This window comes from Protopterus annectens, chromosome 10.part0 (genome assembly GCF_019279795.1).
Source record: "Protopterus annectens isolate FY-2018-M chromosome 10.part0, PAN1.0, whole genome shotgun sequence".
In the NCBI taxonomy this organism is placed as follows: Eukaryota; Metazoa; Chordata; order Ceratodontiformes; family Protopteridae; genus Protopterus; species Protopterus annectens.
In genome coordinates this window covers 937,227,732-937,252,190 of record NC_056744.1, presented here as the reverse complement: position 1 = coordinate 937,252,190, position 24,459 = coordinate 937,227,732, and the positions used below count along the sequence as shown (strand labels likewise).

The 24,459-nt window shown below is 36.3% G+C and overlaps 1 protein-coding gene across 1 annotated transcript in view; it reads right to left on the bottom strand.

Moving 5' to 3' along the window:
- Positions 1 to 3,376: 3,376 nt before the first annotated feature.
- PLPPR4 (phospholipid phosphatase related 4) overlaps positions 3,377 to 24,459 on the bottom strand; it is a 922,943-nt gene continuing 901,860 nt past the window's right edge. The window contains exon 7 of the mRNA XM_044085713.1: positions 3,377 to 6,735. Coding sequence (XP_043941648.1) covers positions 5,407 to 6,735 — 1,329 coding nt within the window. The 3' untranslated portion in view covers positions 3,377 to 5,406. The remainder of the gene's footprint in view (positions 6,736 to 24,459) is intronic.

Sequence of the window (24,459 nt, the reverse complement as noted above, 5' to 3'; positions counted from 1 at the left end):
ATTCTCCTTGTAGGAGGAGGGGGCTTGAAAAAGGGGATGAGGTAACCTCTGGTTACAATGCGAAGCACCCACTGATCCTTGGTTATTGATTCCCAAGCCTGTGGGTGTTTCGCAAAACGACCCCCGACTGGCTCCAGAGAAGCACAGCCAGGCCACATCCTAGGGACATTGAGGATAGGAGGAACCACGAAAGGATTTGTGGTCTCCAGAGTTACGGGGCCTCTGCCACCTCTAGGACGGCGTCTTCCTGAGTCCCCCCCCCACCTCTGGAGGGGGGATCACTCGGTGGAGTAGAGAAGAACTTTTGGGATTTCCTGAACCACAATTTCCCTCCTCTCTGGGCCTTGGGATAAGTCTAGAGGGAGCGGAAAAATGGGCCCCAACGGCAGTCAAGGTCTTGCCCTCCTGCTCACACTGAGTAAGTGTGTCCTTCACCTTGGGTCCAAACAAAGAAGACCCATCAAAGGGGGCGTCGGCGAAGGAAGCCTTAAAGGCCTCCGCGAATGTACACAAGCGTAACCAGGCCTGTCTCCTAAGAGCCACTCCTGTGCCCGCTGCTCTACTCACCCCTTTGGCTGCATAGGAGATGAGCCTCATGGACAAGTTGATAATAGAGGTCGGGGTAGCCATCTGGGCGCCTACAGTCTGTGCTAACGCCTCAGGAAGGTTACCCGCAAGGGACTCTCCTAACTCCTTGAGGAGGTCCCTTTGGAGCCTTGTGAAATGACAAAGATAGTTCAGCGACCGCATGGTAAAGGTCGCTGAAGAAAGGGTACGCTTCCCGTACCTATCCATGCTCCTAGAATCCTTATTAGTAGGATGAATAGACGTTGAAGCCTCTGCCACGTCCTGCTGAGTGGCAGATGCCACCACCATAGCATCAACTGCAACACCTTTAGTGAGGAATTCTTTCTGGGGAGGAGCTGAAAGAAACTTATTGGGCGTGGTGGGCACCAGTTCCGCTGTGTCAGGATGCTCCCACACCCTTCGAGAGATTAAGTCCAATAATTCGTCGAAGGGTGGAGACACCCAGGAGGAGGAGGGCTGGGCCCCAAAGGCCTTGAGGAAAACTGACTCCTCAGCGGAAGGGGCTTTGGATTGCCAATCGCCTCTCTGTCTCAAGATCTCAAGGATATCCGAGAAAGAGACGTCATCCGAGGACGATTTAGGGGACCCTTCCGCATCCTCGAGGTCAGTATCTGAAGTGACGGATTCATCCTGGGAATCAACGTGCTTCCTCTTACACAGTTTCTTCCTTGTGGGGTTCATCTGAAGCAGATTCGGAAGGACCCCCTGGAAGAAGGGAACCCCCCAAGGGGGCATCCTCAGGCCCCAGGGCCCCACTGTCATGGGAAAGAATGTCTCCAGAGGCACCAGTACCCAGAACTTGGGATGGTGGTGTAGAAACCTGCTGAACCGGCAAAGTCATGGCCAGCGCACTCCTCATGGCCTCAAAAGCAGGACCTCCAGACTCTGCAGAGGGCACTTGCTGAGAGACCACGGTGGTACCCGGAATGCCTGCAGCAGATGCTCCCAGGGGAAGACTGGGCATCGAAGAGGCGAGCTCTACAGTGTTGCCCTCGGCCCCCGCTGAGGAAGACCCGGTACCAAACCCTGACACCGAGGACAGGGTAGGAATGAAAGTCGGAGCAGAGGAACTCTGAGGGGGTCCCAGCTCCGACTGGATGATTCCGCTCTGTTCCACCTGCACCAACTCCAACGGCTCCAAGGGGGTTGGAGGAGGAATCAAATGTATGGGATGTGGAGTGGGCTCCGAAGCTGCGTGGGCTGGAGCCGAGATCATTTTGGTAAAAACTGGGGACTGGAACAGCCTCTGGATAACCCTATCCAAATCCGAATCAGATAGCCTAGAGGATTTGGAGGAAACAGATTGGGGCCGAGAAGACATCTGCCTTGGCTCTGATAAGGCAGGGGATCGGCTCCGAAAAGATTCCAGCACTATCGGAGCCGAGACCGGAACCAGCTGCAACAGTGTCGGTGCCGAAGGCAGCTTCGGAGCCGCAGGGGAAGAGTCTGAGCCGCATACCCCCAACGGCTCCGAGATCAATGGAGCCGAGGCAGGTGATTGGCCTCTCGATGCACTAACCTGCGGCTCCGAAACCAATGGAGCCGAGGAGAGAAGCACCGAGGCAGACTCTTCAGCCATCGGCTCCGAAGCCATTGGAGCCAAGGAAGAAGAAGTCGAGCCTTGTTTCTTAGTTGTCGGATCCGACGGACTGGTCGGAGCCGACAATCTATGCTTTTTAGACGTCAGGCTCGACGGACTGGTCGGAGCCGATGATCTCTTCTTTTTGGAAGCTGGAGAAGAAGCCAAAGCTTCTTCAAAAGAAGGCTTAACCAGACCCTTGAGTATCAATTTATTTTTCCTCTCCTGGAGAACCCTGGAGGAGAAAGCGTGACATACACTACAAGAATCCTGTAAATGTTTAGGGCCTAGGCAGTACACACAGATAGCATGGCTGTCTGTAATAGACATCTTATAATTACATTTTGTACATTTCTTAAAACCCGACTTTTGCTCCTTAGACATTTTGACAAGAAAAGCACAGGTGACTAGCAATAACACAAAGGGCAGTAACTGAAGTATGGGCTAACCCTCTAACTTAAACGGGCTTAGCCCGCCACAACAGTGAAATAAACAGAAAGGGACACTACGTGGGCTAGAGCCCTCTAACTTAAACGGACTTAGCCCAAAACTAACTCTGTCACACCACAACAGGAAAAAAATAGATGAATATCCAGTAAGGGAAAAACCTTGTAACTTAAAAGGGCCTTGCCCAGTCCACAAGAAGCGCGAGAAACAATAAAATTAATTTTTCCCCAAACTAAATACAAACACTCACAAAGCTGTTAAAACAGTTGTTTAATCAGATTCCTGACAGAAACCCTATACAAAAAAGACCAAAAGGTCAAGAAAATCACTTAGCTCCAGCCAAGTCGAGACCACGTCTGGCTTGAAAAGCGGCAAATGAGATCTGGGGAAGCAGGCGTGGTGCATTATGGGATAAGGGGTGGCCCAGCCAATGAGAGACTTCGTTCTAGTATACAGTGACCGAGTCGGAGCCGACGGATCGGCTCCGAACCCATCTGTTATGAATGAGGCGAGATAGGATCCCATTACATCTTTTCTTACTCTTTATCTGCAGCCATCCTCCTTTTCCACTTTCTTTCTCTCATCTGTATATGCTTGTATAGAAAGTAAGATATTTATGAAGAAACCCCCCTCAAACCCTATTCCATGCTTCCCTATGATGTAATTCTGCTATGGAATTAAATAGATGAGGATCTCATGTTATTAAAATTAATGAATTTCTGGGGTTTACTAAACACATCTTTGAGTAATGAAGACAACTTGTAGCTTTATTAACATAAATTTATTTCTGTATTTAATCTGCACAGTATTTGTAACCCATATCCAAAGTGACATCAAAGTGAACAATGCATTTCATTTGCTTATTTTGACAGTACTGTGCTTAGTAAAGTTTAGTCATACAATACAATTAATTTACACAGTTAGCAAAATACATCAGTTAACAACATATTAGAAATTGTCTGTGTCAAAACATTTTCCTAATAATGACTCCTTCATGTACTAACATTGATAATGCCACTTTAGAACATACGTTAAGTTCTAAATTCATCTTGAAGCATATCTGTTTTCATATTAACTTTTCACCATATTCTTTATAGGACTCTGTATAATGTAATCAGTGATAAGTGCCCTGGTATTAAGCGTAGAAAGAGCTTAGAAAGCTGTACTGATACTAAAAAGATGGACCAATCACTTAATTTTCAGCAATAAAAATTACATTTATGTTTTACCTGATTGTAAACATAGGTTTTATTTACAAAAGACTCCTTATCAAATATACATATAGGTGTAGCTGAGTGATTTAAATCTTACAACTCTGCTTTATAAAGAAATATAACCAATACATCCTTACAAAAGTATCCTTTGGCACATACAATACAAATAAATAGTTTAACATATAAGAAAAATACCGTCAATGGATGCAGTTTTGCACATTATGATGATATATTCCACCTTTCTACAAAATATGGGTGGAAATGTTATTTGAGTGCGAACGTTTTGATAAATAATGTTGTTTGTAAATATACTATGCAATTTATTCACTGACTTATAAGTAGCATGCCAGTGTACATTCTATATTGCCTAATTGGACATCTTGTTTCTGATTAAATACTTAAATAAGTTATATTAGCATTTTGGACTGTTTACAAACATGGACATCTTGTTCAGAACAAGATGATAGGCACCTTAATACAGCATTACAGTCCTGAACCTGATGCTCCGATTTTATCTGTATTACTAACTAAAATATACTATCATAGTATATTTGTTTTGCAGAGATAGCACAGAGGGATAAAAGATTCACGTTTAAAACTTTTGGCACCAGTACAGTAAGAACGTGTGATAGTTCTTTCATGCAGCATTCTGTTTAGGTACTTTGAATGCTTTGAAAACAATCATGTTAATGATTTGTTGCACTCTGTAATAGATTGCCAGTAAGACATATTAATTGTTTAATACCCCAACTTGACTATGTAATTGCATTAGTACATATGAATAATATACTTCCTCTGTATATTAAAAAAAACAACATTTTCATTAGAGAACACAAATTAGAGGTCAACTCAAAAATCAGTCAATGAGTTGATAAATGTTTCTCTATGTATGGAAAAATGTTCAGGCTCATTATCTAATAGCCAATTATAACACAAATTAAAGAGAATAAATACCAGCTCAGTGTTTTAAATATTGAAAATCACAAGGTGTAACTCTGCCAGTTTCAGTCTTTAGTATGTAATACAGTTAACTAATTCTCTATAACAGTTAAGTGTATTCATACAATTACCTAATGCTAATTAAAACTTCTTAGGGTAATTAAAACAAACCTGCAAGGCATTTTTGGATAGGAAATTCATGACCTTGATATGAGTAAATGGAGTCACAGAAATCACTGGCACAATACATATCATTCTCAGAAAAGGAAACCATTTTTTTCCATTTTAATTTAATTAAGAGTGTCAGAATTGAAAACATGACACATCTGGAAACTGTAAATGATTTCATCACAGTTGTTCATTTAAATGTATTCAAGCTGAGAAACATCTTCACTCTTCATAAAATCAGCTAAATACATTCTCTTTACAATTTTTAGATAGAAGTTCTGTGCTTTTGGTACACAAAGTCTGTAAGCTCATGCACTGGACATCCACAAAAATGATTGCAATATCCATCCAAACTAGAGTTGATTGGAAATTTATTGGCACATTAAGATTTTTTTTCTCACCACAGTAGAAGAAAAAGCAGAAGCTTTATTATGATCAAATAACTGTAGTAGAAACCAAAGCAGACATATCTCACTCTTTATATGCCCTTGTGGGTGAAGTTCCTTTATAGAATATATTTCTGGTACTTTCTGGGCTGTTTCCTCTTTCAGGAATTAAAATGATGTTTCCTTTTCTCCGAAGGGTGGAGTCACGGCTAGATGCAATGGACACAGTCTCCGAAGCAATTTCACTGCCCTCTACTGGTGTTACCCTTATTGTCGTAATTCCATGATGATGGTGATGATCAACGTCAGTATTGCTTCTCTTTCGATCAGTGGGGCAAAAACCATCTTTCAAGGAATCACTGCTTTCTGAATCCTTGTTCAGATCATTAAGCTCATATGCTTGTCGAAGAGCACTTTTTTCTGGAGCCTTCCACTTCCACGAGCCACTCCCTTCTCCTTCTGTTGAGGCTGGAAGAATTGGTCTATTGTTTTCTGGGTGGGCCTCTACCCTGACAATATTAGCTGGTTCATGCTCTGTTAGAGCTTTGTATCGTATAGAGCCTGTACAGCTTACTGTACTCCCTTCAGAATTTTTAGGACTGGTCTGAATCATTCCTTGCTGCTTTGACATCGCTATAACTTGCATAATACGTGGTTGACTGCTGCTTCTACAGGCACCACTCTTTTCAGCTACTTTTAACCACCTTGATCTCGCAGTACTGGTTTTGGGGGATGTGATGACATTTTCTTGAGTTTCTTCTGGAATATGAACCAGCTGAGATGAGCCAGGCCGTGACTGAATGGACACTCTTGCCCCCCCAGAAATACCAGTGTTAGACCCAGGAATGCTTCCTGGTTGAAGTTTCAAATAATGATTGGCTAGTCCCTGGTGCTCTCCATTTACTCCAACTCTTGCTGGCTCTGAACTTGATCGCATCTCCATGGGCCTCTGTGGTGACTGACCAAGCTCTGCTTCTATGACTTGTAAAGATAGTTTACGGCTATCATGTTTATTTTTCCATTGTGAAAGAAGTTGCTTTGACCTAGCAGAATCCATTGATGCATGTATTGAAGCATTTCTTCTTGTCTGGTCTTCTACTGAAGGAGCACTGACCCGTGGCAGTGTGTTACTAAATGTTACCATATTCTCCATTGGACTTCGTGGAGTTATAATTTCTACATCTGCACTTGCTCTTTTGATATTTGTCAGTGAACTTGACTCTCGATGACTACGATTTAAGATGCTTTCAGAATGATGAGAAGAAATGCCATCACTGCTGCTACCAATTTTCCCTTGTAGAACCCTGCTTGTGTCTTGGCTAAGATCAGTTAGTGATCGCAGAGGCTCTCTGAGTTGGTTTGGAGGACTTATACCATCATCACTTGGTTGAAAGTTTCCCACTGCATAAAGACCCTACAAAATGATAGAGATTATCTTCAGTTAGGCTTTTTGTGCTTAATATCTTAACAGTCTTTACTGTTCAGTAGTATCAAAAGTACTAAATTCAATATAAAGGATAGGCTGCTGACAAAGTAAAACATTATTCACAATGAAAACTCATGAAAATACCACCACTGGATGATTTTAAATACTTTGCTATACCACTGTGCTTGTTAAAAAACAAAAAAACACTGTAATACAAATGTTTTTGATGTACATCCATCTTGAGTTACCACGACAGTGCCCATTTATTCCCCATAGTCCTGTTGTCATTGAGGTAGTCATGAAGAATATTTTGCTTTCTGGCTGTAACATTTCTCTTGGCAGCTGATGAGCACGTTCCTACATGCCGGGATACGCTATGGCTTCCCTTGTGACAGTGTGCATTTTCATACATGCTGCATGAATGTACAATACAGCCACAAGATGGCAAAGGCAAGCACATCTCAAGTGTACATAGTACATACTACATGCCATGCACCAGTCTCACCAGTAGGTGCCAGCACTGCAGTAGATCAGACTACCTCCTGCCCCTAGGATGGATGAGTCTGCAGGGGCTTCTCTCTTCCATCCTCTGTTGTTGCCTCCTCCAAAGTACCTTTAGTTTAATGCTCCTGTGCAAACTAAGCAAATAAAAAAAAAAAAAAAAAAAAAAAATTAAGGAAAAAAGAACCACAATTCTTTGTATCATTTTAAATGGAACTAAAATAAAAAAAGTGAAGTAAAGAATAAACTGAAAAAAATACATGAAATGTGCAGAAGTAATTTTATTTATGTAAACAGATGCTAGTAGTTAGCATGAGATAATTGAAGGGATTATAAATAAGTCTATTCTTCATTTGAGATTTATCCTTGCACTAATTAAATGTGATAAGAATACTTGTGAAACAATACTGGAAAGTTAAAAAAAAAAGTTGCATAATATTTCTGTTGTTGTTTTCTTGACATAATATAAGTTAATTGACTAGTATTATAGATTGTGTCCTAATTCAACTAATTTACTATATAATAGCTTAATGTTTCCTATTAGTTTAGATAGATTAGTACTAAGCTAACTGCTCTTATGAACCATTTTAAGCCTAACCAGTTATCTCTTGTGAGACTCAAACCCTGCACCTTGTGTTTGTAAGGCAAACACCTTAACCATTAGACCACCCTCTTATGCTGTGGGCTTATGTGTTCTGATTTCATTTTCCTGCTTCGTGCAGTTATTTTTTTTCCTTGTTTTTCTTTATGTCAATTGATTGACATTTCACATTTATTATAAAAGTCTCTAGTCATTTAGAAAAAGTAATAAAACTTAAATGTCTCCTTTTATCCAGAGATCAGAAGAGACCAATGTAAATGTCATACCAGCCACCTGTGACTACGAATGATAGCGTATCCTAACTTTGTTATGTACTTCTCTAGAATATTAATTAGGATCCTTCATATTAATGAAGAAGACAGTTTTGTGATATGTTAAAATAATTAACATGAAAACTAATTCTCCTCCGTGATTACAACTAAACAAGTACTTTTGAATAATGTGGCTTATGTATGGACAGCAAGAATGGGAATATTGACTATTCATAAACAAGGACACAATGTAATTTAACTTTTTTTGCAGTTTCAGAATAGTTCAGAATAATTAACTTAACCTTCTCTGAAAACTGTTTCTTAGACACTTTTTAGCAAATGCTATTATTAAAACTGTGATACAGGCAATATATGGTTTAGTTAAGTATTTACATGATTCCACAGAAGAAATGAATAAAATCTGCTGACTCACCTCTAAAAATAGCGTATTCATTCACACAATGGCTGGCTTGATAAAATGAACGTTAAAATATTTGTCTTTTTTATGTTTCAGTTAATTTTCTTAATTATACATACACACACACACACACACACACACACACACACACACACACATATACATATATATATATATATATATATATATATATATATATATATATATATATGAGTTCCCTTCAGAATTTTGAATTCCCAAAACCTTGAATATCATATGGTCGACACCATGATATAGAAAGCCTTTTCACAGAAAGCTTTTGCATCAAAATACACTTTTCAGATTTAGAGACTGCTCTGTCATGCTTTACTGTACAATGGTTGAACCTGCCCTATCTCAAAAATAGTACACCTGTGATAAACATAATGGCAGCAGGCAATACTGAAGTATTAAATATACCAAAAACCAAATCTCCCTACCTGCATAGAAGCAGGAATGAATGCTAACATGGGTCCTGATGGGAGGCAAGTCGAAAATTTCAAGAATGTGGCCAGTAGGGAGAATGCAACATTCAAGACAGGCAGGTTCAACTATTTCAAAATAAACCCTCTACCACTATGGGATTCTATTTGAGGGAGCTGTAGCATGGGGAATAGTCTTGCAGGTGAAGCTGCCTGCTAAAATGTGGCAGTTGAGTGGAGTGGCTAATACTAATTAGCCATATGCTCTCTTCCATAATGTTTGTGGCTTTTGATTTATTCAGGAAAGTGATTCAGGGAACTGCTCAACCAACTGAAGCTTTACTTTAGGAAAAAGACAGCATTCTAACATTCAGTCCTATGAGAGGATTTGCATTACAGGTAAGTACACTGGAGGCATAGGGGAATGAGGGAGCCTCTGTGTATATTTGTGTGGACCTGTGTCTGCAGGGTCATGAATGAGATTTATTTAATGTAAGTGTGTAAGTGTGTGTGTGTGTGTGTGTGTGTGTGTGTGTGTCTGAATGAGTGGTCTCACATGTGAATTAGGTAGGGATTTTTGTCTACAGATGTCTGAAGTGATTAAACAGATGAAAGCACTAAAGACTGTAGAAGTTTCGTGTTTGCATGGACATTTGTTGATGTTTTTATGGTTATGATTTGAAAAACCTGATTGGGATTCCTTAACAATCCACATACATCTCAACTGTTCTTATTTTGGAGGAATCTTCCTATTTTTAGGTCTGATTTACCCCTGTGTATGTTGTACTTATTTTTGGAAGTATATCCCTATTTTCAGCTTTGATTTACCCCTTCACACAAGTTTTCCGAATTTTCCTCAACACACATGATTTTTGAAGCTGCCTAGATCACAGAAAAACAAATTACATGGCCAACGTCTTACTGGCAGCAATAATTTAAAGAAAAAGGCCACACATCTTACATATCCCTTTTTCAGTAGCACAAATAAATTACTTTGTCTAGTACGGTATATAAGAGTCTATACATTTCACACGGTGTCTTTGACCCAGAAATTGTATTTATTGGCCGTTTGGGCAGTTTTTCCACCTCTTTCAACTTTCTGATTTAAAAGCCTGCATTTGCACTTGTTTCCCCTTTCCTGTAACTAGTTTAATCCAGATACAGATTTTCTGTATCCAGGACTATTTGTAAGCTTCTGAGTGGTGCCATGGTCTGCTCTTCAATTTTTCCGTTAGATCTATTAGTTCTCTCCTCTCCTGCACTTATACTAGCTTATTAGTCTAGCACTTTACCAAACTTTTTGTAGCAATTATTGTAGCACATAAAAGTGCTATCAGCACTAAACATTCTACAAGGAAAAAGATCCAGTACTTATTATCAATGCCCACCCCTCCAGGCGTGTCTAAAGGTCAGTTCCCTGTGCTTTCTCCTATTAACCTGGTGAAGTTGGGCATCCTGAGGCAATGTAGCAACTGCCTCATGTACACCAACAACCCACTCCTCTTACCTTCCAACACTCAGACTTGCGAGAAATGCACTTATATATCCAAATTGGAAGCCACGCACTCTCCATCCAAGACCGAAATAGTTGGTCAAAAGGTGACGGTCAACACTTGCACCACACCACATATAACACATAGCCCTCCAGAACACACACCAGCACTGCCTTCACATAAAAACACAAACCACATACCCACCTTCACAGAATCTACCCAAGCAGCAGACACCTCCAAGGCAGACACGCACTTGACCACCACAACACAACATAACACTAATCACGAGACACATAACTCTCCTAAACAGTGTGATACTCAACCAAAGCCCCTAAGGCAAAAACAGCATGGCCAAAACACTAGTCATAGGTGACTCAGTTGTGAGGCACACTGATGTCCCACTCACTAGGTTGAATACGGAGAAAGTAACAGTCAGCTGCCTGTCAGGTGCCAGGATCCGCCACAATGCACATACTCAGGTCCCTCAACAACAGGTACAAGTATGACTCTGTCATTGTACATGTGGGTGTGAATGATCTGAGACGTACCTCCCTGGACTACATGAAAAGAGACATGGAGGAGCTCTTGGATTATGTAGCCCAGGCGGGTATGACCCTAGCCCTGAGCAGCATTCTACCATCACCCAGAATGATACCACAGTACAAGCAGAAAATGATTTATTTCAACAATTGGCTGTGTTTCTGGTGTCATTCTAAGGAGATCCTGTATCTGTCAGCCTGGGATGACATGATTGACAGACTTCGATGCTTTGCCAGAGATGGCCTGCACCTGTCACCCCTGGGCTTCTGGATACTGGCCAAGGCTCTTGCCACCCCTATAGGGCCTTTTTTAGTTGGTGTTTCAAAGACCAAATTACCACCATAACAGCTACAAACAAATGCATTCTGAGGGTCATGCTGCTCAATGCTAGAAGTCTAAATCTCAAAATGCACTTGCTTGAAGCACTCCTTAAAATGAAGAACATTGACATTTGTGCTGTAACAGAGACCTGGTTCAAGGCAGTAGAAAGTACCCCTGCACTACCAGGCTGTAACCCTTTATACACCTTTTGGCCCCAGAACTTGGACCAAAGCTCCAAAGGCGGTGGTGTTTCCATATTCATAAAGGATGCGCACACCTCCAGACTGGTAGCTCAACATAAAACATCAGAGATACTTCAAGTGCAGCTAACATTGGGTAAGACAGTGATTCAGGTTGTAGCCGGCTATAGGTCCCCAACCATGTCCCAAGACTTGCACACCATGTTCCTAAGCACCCTGGAGAATATTACAACATAACACTCTCTTACTAGGCAACTTCAACTACCCCTCCATTAACTGGGTAAACTACTCATGTACCAGTACACTTGCCCAATGTTTCCTGTAGTTCATTAATTCCAGTTCCCTGGACCAACTCATCCTTCCCCCCACTAGAGGTAGCAACATCCTTAATCTGGTCATTACTAACATGGGCGACCATTGCTCTGCACCAATAGTTAGCTCCTCCATGGTTGGATCCGACTATTACAATAAACTCTATAAATATGCAATATACTCTAGAGCTTATCTCTACACAAACCAGCCACAGGTAGAAGGTTTTAAAAATATTTAACAATAAATAATTAAAACACAAGACAAAACTACTACACCACAGAGGTATTTAAGAGTTCAGAGATCACAAAGAAACTTAAAATAATGCAGTAGGACAGGTCTGATTCCAAAGAAAAATACCTAATTAATCTTTACTAGCTTTAACTATTCCTACAAGAAATCACAGTGCTAAAACTTACATGTAAGCATAAGGCAGAGTGCTGGTTAAGTTGGATATCAAGATCAAAATGCTCTCAGTCTCTTGTGAGAAATAGTTTTTAAGCATTACTAACAAACATGTCTCTAAGGCCCTCTCAAATAACATCATTTTTGACACTTAGGTTTTCCCAGTATTCATATTGCATCATCTTAACACCTGTTCTAAGTTCTCAGGCCACAAACTGCATTATTTAGCAATCTAACACCTGCAAAGAAATATACAACAACAGAAGACATTTCACATGTATATTCTAACAGAAACTAGAGCAATAAAGCACATTCCACATCTAAATTCTGGTCATAAACTTTAGCCTTAAAACAATGGGCATGAAACCTTCATCCAGCTGTGCTGGAGCTGAATTCTAACATGAAAAGGTCACAAACTGCTTCACTGGGCCAGTAGAGTGCAACGTTGTCACATATTTTGCAGTTCTACATTTCACAGTATTCTTTACACTCAAGAAACATGCCTGTATTTTACATTTATTATCAAGAAAACACGCCTGTATTTTACATTTATTTACAAATGCCAAAATTATATATTAAATTCTATTTGACTAGGCTGGCAGTCTTCGCCCATCTCTCCCCAATCTTCACAAGGTTTGACAATGGTTATTCTTCCAGAATACTTGAACAAAGGAAAAAAGTCTGGCCAATAATAAAACTGTTGAAACAAAACAACATTAAAGCAGAGCTGGCCTTTCCAGCCAAGATAAAAATACTTTTGCCAATGAGATAAGAACCTTTAATGACTTAGAAGACGCTACTATATTCATCAAAAACAACAACATAGCTTTTATCCCAGATGAAATGGAATGGATGGCCCGTACTCTTAAAAGAATAAAAGAAACAAATCCTTGGGCTGATGCTAGAAAGAAGATGCAAACAACTGTTTCCAAGATAGCTGTCCCAAAAAAATAACTTTTACAACTACATCTCTCAAAGTATCAACTGATATGGTACATCACTTGTCATCTGTTTTTATTTAAAAAAGGAGGGATTCTTAAACAACTAGAAATAATAATGATTTATTCAGAATGTTCATAGAGTCCAATGATTGTTCACAAACAAAGCTAGGTCAAGATGGGTTACTATTTACATTATATATAAACCAAACAAAGCAACATATAATACAAACATAGAAGTTTCTATTCCCCTACTTGAACTCCGTGAATACTTATCTTGTTCATTTTTCATTGATTTTACTTACAATAATTTAAGTAATTAATTAACTAATTCAACAAGGTACCATTCATCAGAGTTCAGACTCAAATGTAACAAATTAACATCATATATAATAGCAGTAACAGTAGAGTGTTTTTTTAAAAAATTCTGTAATGGAGACTAATGCCTTCTTCAGTTAAAGTGTGATTTAGAAATGTCATGTATATCCTGGTGAAATAATAGTAACAAGCTCTTTGTACAAATGTCATCATTATTCTGTCTAAATATAGTTAATATCAATTATGGCAGGTATCACAGCTATGAGTGCTGTTTGATCAATACTGATATGGTGTACATGGATGCAGCTGTATCTGGCAGCTAGTACAAATGTCATTATTATTCTGTCTAAACATAGTTAATATCAGTTATGACATCTATCATAGCTTCAAGTGCTGTTCGATTAAGCTTGACCTGGTGTATGTGGATGCAGCTGTGTCTGGCAGCTGTTATATGTTGTGGTTTTCATCTCTGGGAAGCTGTGGGCTGTGGCTTTTGATCAAGGTTTACTGATGCTTGTGTATTAGGAAGAGACATTTGGTGTTTTAGCCTGGATACAGGGGAAGGGGGTGGATAGAACTGGGATTTATGATATTTTGGCAGAGAATGGTTTGTTTGTACATCTGCTGAGTGAGAGGTGGGAGGGCTGGAGGAGTGTGTTGTCTCTTGTTGTGGCAGCTTGTTGGAAGTTTTTTTTTTTTATCTGTTTGCTCTCTGTTCTTTTACTGGCTGCTGCCTTACTGAAAGGGAGGGAATTTAGGCTTGAAGTTGTAGTGAAGTGAAGCTTTGCTTCAGGTGCATCGCAAGCCTCTGGTATGCAGTACACAGACACACTAACAGAAACAGATGCTCCCAGGTTGCTATGGTAATGGAGACAGAGTGACAATAATGCTTAATGGCTCTGAGGAGCCTCCGAGATAATTTTCGGCAATGACGTTTTTGATTAAAAAAAAAAAAAAATAATTATATATATATATATATATATATATATATATATATATATATATATATTATATATATTAATATGTGTGTATATATATAAATAATAATAATAATAATAAAAGGGCTGTTTTAAACCACATTACACATATCGATGGTTTCCCAACACTTTGTTTAGTTCATTAAGTTGGCTCTTGATAAAAAAAAAAACAATAAGCACAATTTTATATTTAAAATGTATTTTGGTCCAAACACATTAAGGGCTTACATAAGAGTGGCAGTCTGAGTTATTGTGAAAGACTAAGAGTACTTGGTCTTGTGCAGTACCCTTTGCAGTGGTCTGGGAGGTGAGCTTCCTCAGACGTGTTAGGCATATGGGGATAGCTGATTCTAGGGCTGTTTGGGGTTGCCGGGAAGTGCTAGAGAGTCATCAGATTTTCTTCATGGAAATATCTGTGGGAATGAAAAGTGTGTTGAGTGGTTCATTAGCAGAGTGGCCACTGCATGGAACAGGCTGGTAAAATGGAATAGGTCAAATATTGGTTTGGATATTTTAACAACAACCTGGAAAAACACCACATGAATTAGTGAATGGTATTCTGGCAAAACTGGATGGGCATTGTTGCCCGTGCTTGAAGTACTGATATGTGTGTATGTAAGGATGGAAATATAACAAATAAGAAACTAGAAGGGTCTCATAATTTAAAGTCTATGGACTGTATAAACATGCTTGGAAGGAGCTAATAATAAGAATAAACATTACAGCTTGTGGTCTCTCAAATAACTAAGCAACAGCCAAAAAAAAAAACACACACACACACACAATAGTTATGTAATGTATGATTTTAGTAAATCTAGACATAACATATATAATCGTCGTATAAGATGAAGCAGTCTGCTGAATTTAGATATTAAAGACAGGATTTAATAACATGGGCTTGTCTATAATCACACTATTGTCTTAACTTGTCATAAATGACATACACTACATTGAACAACAATGGGAAGCATGATGATTTTCTTATATAAGTAAATATGCATAATAAGATTTGTAATTGCTTTAATTGAATTGTAGTTTTTGTAACCCATCTTGATGATATATAATACTTAAGTGGTTACAAAGGACATCAAACTGACAAAGTTGTTCAACAGAAACAATAGAAGCTTAAATTTGAAATGTCACAGAATGTAACAATCACATTATGAACAAATAGTATTAAATTGACAATAGGCACTCAGTTTAATAACATGGGCTTGTGTATAATAACACTTATTGTTTTAACTTGTCATAAATGACATACACTATATTGAACATCAAGGAGAAGCATGATGATTTTTTCATATAAGTAAATGTGCACAACAAGTCATATAATTGCTTTAACTTGAATTGTAGTTTTGTAATACATCTTGACCATACATAATACTTAAGCTGTTACCAAGGTAACTAATGTTTTATACATGACATCAAACTGACAAAGTTGTTCAAGGGAAACAATAGAAGCCTGAACTAGGAATGTCACAGAATGTAACAATCACATTCTGAACAAATAGCATTACATTGACAGTAATCACTCAGTTTAACCTTTGCTAATTTTATAAAATAGAATGTTGCCATTTAAATCTAAAAACTTTCAGTATATGCCATAACATGGCAATTTATAAATATGGAAATGGAACTTGTAATCATTAATCACAATAAGTGAATTTGTTGTATTTAACCTATAATTTCACTCATTTTATAATAAGAAATGACAGATATGAAAATCCTTACGTGTAGGAAATGGGGGGAAGAGGGATGCACAGATAATTAAAATGCACTAACTTTCATCAATGTTTACATAAAACAAACTTGGTGCTTTCAGTAAGTTAGCAACAAAGTAATTACTTAAATGCTGGCAAACAATGAAATATAACTTCTGATATATCTAGTGAAATACATTGTATTATAAACATTAGGTATAAATATTATTACCAGCTATTTATATTAAGTAGTACGTTTTGAAAAACTTCATCAATCAGGGTGAATATGTTAAATGACTGTGTGCTATAATCATTTACTGAGGTTTTATATATGATACATCCTACTTTACTATGGATTGCTTGTCATCTATCTTTCATGTAAATATTAATTGCTTATACAATATGTAGACATTTATATTGTATTAGAATTCTGTCTAATCTACAATAGTACTATATCTGTTCAAAATAATATAAATATTGCTTATTCCTATTACAAATATTCTCCATATGATAATTCAATTAATGGAGCTCGGATGTTCTGGATTGTCAAGGTATGATTGCTAATCTGATGGATTTAGGTTTATCCATCAGATTAGGAATACTTTTCATTCCATGCAGAGTACGGATCTTAGTTTTGTTAACATTTATTAGTTTAAATTTGTTATTTTACAAAATCATTTTTAGTATGCCTGACCAAAACATTACTTTATTGGTAAAGACTCAAAGTATAAAACTGATAATTTCCTTTAAAAGCTGAAACATACACTTTATCGTTATCAGAGGAAAATGTTTAATAGTCACAATAAAACAAAAAATACAGTCTAAATAACCTAAGATGGATTTAACTTTATCTTTAAATACCAGTGGCTTAAACAAGTCTAGCAAGAGATCAAATCTACTGAAATATTTAAAACTGAACAAAGCACACATTGTCTTCCTTCAAGAAACTCATTTCAAAACAAATGAGAATTACAAATGGAATCCTAAGGAATATATGATATTGGCACAATCCACTTATAAAACAAATAGTTCCGTACCACTGGCAGATAAATCAATTCCTTTATTTTCCAGCTCACACAATAAAATTAAACGGAATGAGCGCTTTCGTCTGCCCAAAGCAGACTTCATCAGATAATGAACCAGTGGTGCCTCCTGTTTTTATATATATTGAGAAACAATTAACTAGTTTACCAACAATTATCCAATTAATTACAATAGTTGAAACTAAAGCTATGGAAGTTAAAAAATCTCTACCTTACACAGACTGTTTCCTTGTATAAAAACAAACTGCAATACATTTGAAAACTAATAAAAAGTGCATCAGTGCTTTAACGTATAGTCTAGTTTTTTTTAAAAAAAGAAGAAAAATTCTTCATTGTACAATTGTTAAAAGTTAATAAAAATTAATAAATTATTTTGTTTAAAATCAGGTTTATGAATGAATGTATGTGTATGTTTTATGTGTTATAAATAAATAGTGGACAAAGCAGGAACTGTTTGATTCCCACATATTCATCAGAGTTTCTTTCGGTATTGTTATATTCATTTTGACAACACAACTACAAAATACTTTAGTGATATTTTTTTCAAAAAAAACATACATAATAAAGAGAATTTTCTTATTCATCAGGATACGATCCAAATATATTTTTAATGATTTATTATTATATATTTAATATTCACTCATATTTATTTAACATTTTATCATTATTTTCTATGTATTTTTACACTAGCTTCAGTGTAAACCAAGTATATGGTTGGACAAAATGGAGGGCATTCAATATTTATTATTTATAACACATAAAACATACACATACATTCATTCATAAACCTGATTTTAAACAAAATAATTTATTAATTTTTATTAACTTTCAACAATTGTACAATGAAGAATTTTTTTTCTTTTTTTAAAAAAAACTAGACTATATGTTAAAGCACTGATGCACTTTTTATTAGTTTTCAAATGTATTGCAGTTTGTTTTTATACAAGGAAACAGTCTGTGTAAGGTAGAGATTTTTTTAACTTCCATAGCTTTAGTTTCAACTATTGTAATTAATTGGATAATTGTTGGTAAACTAGTTAATTGTTTCTCAATATATATAAAAACAGGAGGCACCACTGGTTCATTATCTGATGAAGTCTGCTTTGGGCAGACGAAAGCGCTCATTCCATTTAATTTTATTGTGTGAGTTGGAAAATAAAGGAATTGATTTATCTGCCAGTGGTACGGAACTATTTGTTTTTTGGTTGTAGCAATTTTGTCTAGTTGGACAATCCACTTATAAGACAAAGACAAAAGGGGTAACAATTTTATGGAAAACAAATGTGATTAACCCAGAAATCATTTATAAGTATGAAGATAAATAAGGCCTTATGGCATTAGTAACAGTTAAATATAATAACAGAATATGGACCCTAGCCAATCCGTACTGGTTCCCAGGCACTGGATCAGGAACTGTTAAAAAAGAACACTTGGATTTCATTTCCAATAATTATAAATGCAACTTAATATTAGGAGGAGATTTTAACTGTATATTTGATATTTCTGAAACTACAAATAAAAGACAGTTGTATATATCTGCTATATCAAAAGCTTTAAACAAGTGGGTAGAATCATTTCATCTTGTAGATACTTTCACATTTAAAGAAGATAAATCTGTGTTGTTTTCCCATCAAGATCACAGATTTGATACCCAAACTAGAATAGATAAAATAGTTGCTGCCCATGACTTACACTCTAAAATCATTAATTTCTCAATCACTCCCTGCCTTTTTTCAGACCACAATTCATTGATACTAAAACTTCAAAATGGGTACAAACCATTAATCTTTAACTCCAGAATTCCAGCATATATAACTAAAATTAAAGAGTTCAAACCTTGGTTATTATCTGAATTACAGTTCTTCTTAGATATTAGTTACACCACAGAGATAAATAAAATAATGATATGGGACTTATTAAAAGCTTAAATATATGGTAAAACCCTAACTTGGTATAAAAAAAACATCAGCGAATGGGATTCTGAATTATTAGATCTACAATCTAAACTTTTGTCAGTAAAAGCTGAAAAAAAAATCAAAATCATTTAGAGATGAAAAAGAAAGTAGAAGTATTAAGCAATAAATACAATGGAATTCTAACACATAAAACTAGTTTAGCTTTAGAAAAACTAAAAATTAATACCTTGGACACTTCTCCCAAATATCTACATAATTTGTTCACAAGAATCAAAATACAATCAAAAGCTAATAACATTAAAAGTATCTTCCATGAAAAGAAAGGGAAAAATGTCTTGGATATAGGTGACATTCTTGACACCTATAGAAATCACTATATAGAACATTTCCAAAAAGAAAACATACATATTGATCAATTAAATCTAGATAAAAAATGTTCTAATATAAAAAAATACCAGAAAAATTAAAACAAGATCTGCAGTCACCCATATCCTACAAATAAATTGCAGATACAATAAAAGAGGGTAAAAATAATAATGCTCCAGGTATAGATGGCATAATTATGGAAATATATAAACTTTTTCCTTCAAAGATACTATCCCTCTTCCATAAAACTCTGTTATAAATTCAGTCACAAGCTTTAATACCACCCTCTTGGAGATATTCCTTGATCACACCAATCCTAAAGGAAACCAAATCCCCAAACCTTTGTACCTCATATCACCCTATATCATTATTAAATAATGACTATAAGAAGATATTTATGATAATATTAAATAACAGAATGAAAATACCACTATCCGCTATATGGATTTATTTATCATAGACACACACATGACAATATTAAAAGGATAATTGCTCTTATAGATTATGTTAGTAAAGAAACAATCATAATTGGCTTAGATATAGAGAAAACCTTTGATTCCCTAAATTGGGACTATTTATTCAAAATTCTGGTGTTATTTGAATTTCCTCCTGCCTTTGTTCATTTACTAAAGAATATATATACAAATAATTTAGTGTATGTTAAGCTAGGTCCTTTCACCTCTGAATCTGTACATATAACAAAGGGTACTAAACAATGATGTCCTATGTCACCAATTCTATTTGCTTTGGCTATTGAAATATTGGCAGATTCAATACATAACAATACAAAAATCAAAGGAGTAGATGTTTATGAACAATACAATTCTAAAGTAATGCTCTTTGCTGATGACACATTATTAACAATATCCAATACAAAAGAGACATTAGAAGAATTAGATATTTTAATTGACACATTTTACAGGACTTCAGGACTCCATTTCAATGAATCACAATCAAAATTTGTATTTTCAAATAAAAAAAAGAATTGCAGACTAAGGGAAATCACATTATACGGAAACAAGAATCTACCTTAAAATATCTAGGAATTGCGTTATGCAAGGATAATAATGAATTAGTTTCAAAAACTGCAACAATATCATCAATACAATTAAAACCTCTGTGGAAAAGTGGAACAAAATAATATTAACATTTGAAGATAAACTTCAGTTAATAAAAATGGTTTTACTACCCAAGATTCTATTTATAGCTTTGGCAATACAACTGTTACCAGAATGGAATATATTCAAAGAAATAAACTCATGCCTAATAAAATGTTTATGGTTTCCCAAAAGAAACAGAATAGCTTTAATACATCATATCAGACCATGGAAATAGGGAGGATTAAACGTTCCTGATATAGAAACATATATAAAAGCATCAATATCTAAAACAATCTCAGATTGGATAAGTCCAAATTATTCTGCAAATTGGAAAGAATTACTAACTGTAATATCAATAAATGAATTTGATTTACAAAAAAAATTTCAAATTGATAAAACAATTTGCCATGGCACATATTATGTATTTGTATGCAATATAACATAACTAAGTCCACTAAAACTCATATGATTAATTATTACATTGACTCATTTAGGAAAATTATTAATGCAAATATAGATTTAAAAATCTGGTTTGATCTTTTAATACCATTCATAGTTACAAATAGCTATTCACATAAAATATACAGAGAAATAATTAATTCCTGGGACCAGAAAGAATTTGTTTGTTGCTTTCAATGTATCAAAGAATTAAAAGTTCTGGATATGCAAACAATAGAAACAACATACAAAATTCCACAACAAGATTGGCTAGCTATGCAAAGCATTCTGATGCATTTGCAACATTTATGGAGGATAATTAGCAATTCTTCATTTAAAGAAATACCTAAACTTATGCTATACCTATATGAAATCATATATAATGATTATGACATGGTAAATATTACTTCGAAATTTTACAAGATATTGATAAAGTATAAAACAACACCCAAATCCTCATATTGGAATTATATAACAAAAGGACACTCATCACAGAAGAAATTAAATCAAATTTTTTATTATCAATAAAACATGCATCCTTTACACAATACTGGAAAGTTTTTAATTGGAAATGCTTGCACAGAGCATTCTTAACTCCAGATAGAATTACTGAAATTAATTCTTCCACAAAGGGAAGACATTGGAGGTGTAAGCAAATACACAATGCAGATTGGAATCACATTTTTTTCGACTGTGTTAAAATTAAGCCATTTTGGAATGGTATTAAATACTTTTTACAAGCTTTATATAATAAATTGTTTAACTTATCTAAAGCTCTAGTATTATTACATTTATATGAAGGTCCTCATTTGAATTAGTCAAATATGTATCTAGTATGGACAATACTTGCAATCTCAAGGAAGTGTATAACAAGAAGATGGAATACAAACACAATACCGACTTTGGAAGACTTCTACAGCCTACTGAAGACGACAGCATTTTTGGAAATTAGAATTAAAGAATTAAGGATTCATCCTAAGTCATTTATTAACAATCCATGGAAAAAATTCTGAACATTGATTGACACTTTACAATAACTGAACAGATACACTCTGATAACTGGTTTGTTATACCTATAACGTAATTGTATATATTGAGCTCTGTTATAGTGTCAGGCTGATGTAAATAGTGCACATAGTTATTAAGATGTTATATACAAATACTATGGAAATTATTCAACTGTATTTGAAAAATAAAAAAATTTTGAGGAAAAAAAAAAAGAGTGCAGTCATACATGTAAAGTATCACCTAAAATATTACCCAGTTAAAAGATAGCCTTGCATATTCAGGATAAGCATATGAGAATCAACCTTCTTCAGGATACCCAGTAGAACAGGTATACCAGCATTTTGATTACCTTTATTAAACTCCATAAACATAACTTCATTAACCAATATCATTATTAATCACAACATATGCATAGTATAGCTGGCATTAATCACAGCACAAACATTCATAGCTCACTTATTTTACTTATGAAGCAGCGCCCCATTGCTCACTTCCTTTACCACTTATTGAATTAGTAGAACCAACGAAGAAGTAGCAAACTGTTGAAAAAAAACTCGGAACACTTTAAGCCAAGTAGTCCAGTTCACCTTAACGCAGCTTTATTATTCCAAAAAAGTGGCGTTTTCGCTACAAAAAGTAAGTAGCTTCTTCAGAGGTCTAAAATGTAAAAATATCCAAAAATCAATGCAGTCACTTAGCAGTTTTAACCTCAGAGCTCTTGTAGTAGCTCTTGTACTTATTGAATTAAACATACAACCAAGTAAGCAGCATGCAATGGCTCACTTTCCTTTCCCAATTCATTGAAATGAAGATCCATCACCAGAGGGGGAACAGAAGAGGGCAAATCTGCCCCTCTTCTCTGCCCTACCCAGACTTATAAAATAACCACAATCCCCCAGTCTTCCATAAAAAGGAGAGGGAGGGAGGGTAGCAAGTTTATGCCAAAATGTGATTCCTCACCCAGCTGCACTTGCATAAAACCCACTAAGCTCCTCCTCACCCTTACCTTATTTCTCCTCAATCATCATTCCCATTTAACCCTTTCACCCCCACCCTACTAACCTGCCCTTTTAATTCCCTCTACTGCTTCTGTCTAAACCCCTCCTGAAGATGTCCCTACAAACTGGTTTGTTACCAAACCTCATTTGTTCTGGTCCCCTTCAATAAACACACATCACACTGAATGACATTTGACGACCTTTATTAAACTTCATAAACATAACTTCATTAACAAATATTATTATTAATCAGAATATAACCATAGTACAGCTGACATTAATGACAGCATAAACATTCATATAACTGTTAGCTAGGGCAGAGTGATCTCTTTCACCCTGTCCTAATAAGCAGCGGCCTTACCTCTGCTCGCTTATTTTACTTATAAAGCAGCATCCCATCACTCAATTCATTTTCCACTTACTGCATTAAACATCCAACCAAGTAAGTAGCATCTTTACCTCCACTCACTTATTTTACTTATGAAGCAGCATCCCATCACTCACTTCATTTACCACTTATTGAATTAACCATCCAACCAAATAAGCAGCATCCAACTGCTTACTTTCCTTTCCTTTCCCAACTCATTAAAATGAAGATCCAACACCAGAGGGAAAATAGAAGAGGGCAAACCTGCCCCTCTTCTCTGCCCACCAGCCTGACCAGGCTGATCCCCCTCCCTCCTACTAAAACTTCATGCAATCTAACCGCACAAGGGTATACGCCAAACCTCATCCAATGTACACCATCCTCTCTAAACCTAACTGGATCCCTGTCATCACCTCCCAAAGCCCTATCACATAAATATCCAAAGCAGTCAATTGCCTAAAAGGCTGAGATTAACCAATGATCACTCTCTAAGACTGTAACCTTACATAACCTCTGTATCTTAACTAAATTCTCCCTTATCCTAACTACCAATATTAGCTTCATAAGGATTCCCAAGTTATTACCTGCCAAATGTACCACCAGAACACTAAATGCAATGCCATGTGAGACAACGCAAGGGCAACTGCATACCATCATGCCTAACTGCAACCCCAATATACCACCCAATGTATATAATAATGGCCAACATAAACTTTCTTTTCCAACATGAATTTAATAGCAATCCAGCCATCACACCAACTATCCATTATAAACAAGAAAACATTTAATGACCATCATAACATTTGTTGACCACCAAACCATCCTCAGAATGGCTTTAATATATCCATAAAATTAATGCCATATAAACTGTAGCCCAATAAACCTCCAATTACCAATGTCAGTCCTCAAAAAACCTATCTTGTCAATAGCCAATGTCAGTCAATCTTCACATCATCAAACCTACCCCAACTCTTCACCAATGAACCACAGACCAACATTTTTTGTGTTCACATAGCCTTGTCACCCATGCAACTACATTACACACAGCTAACTCCTCCTTGACA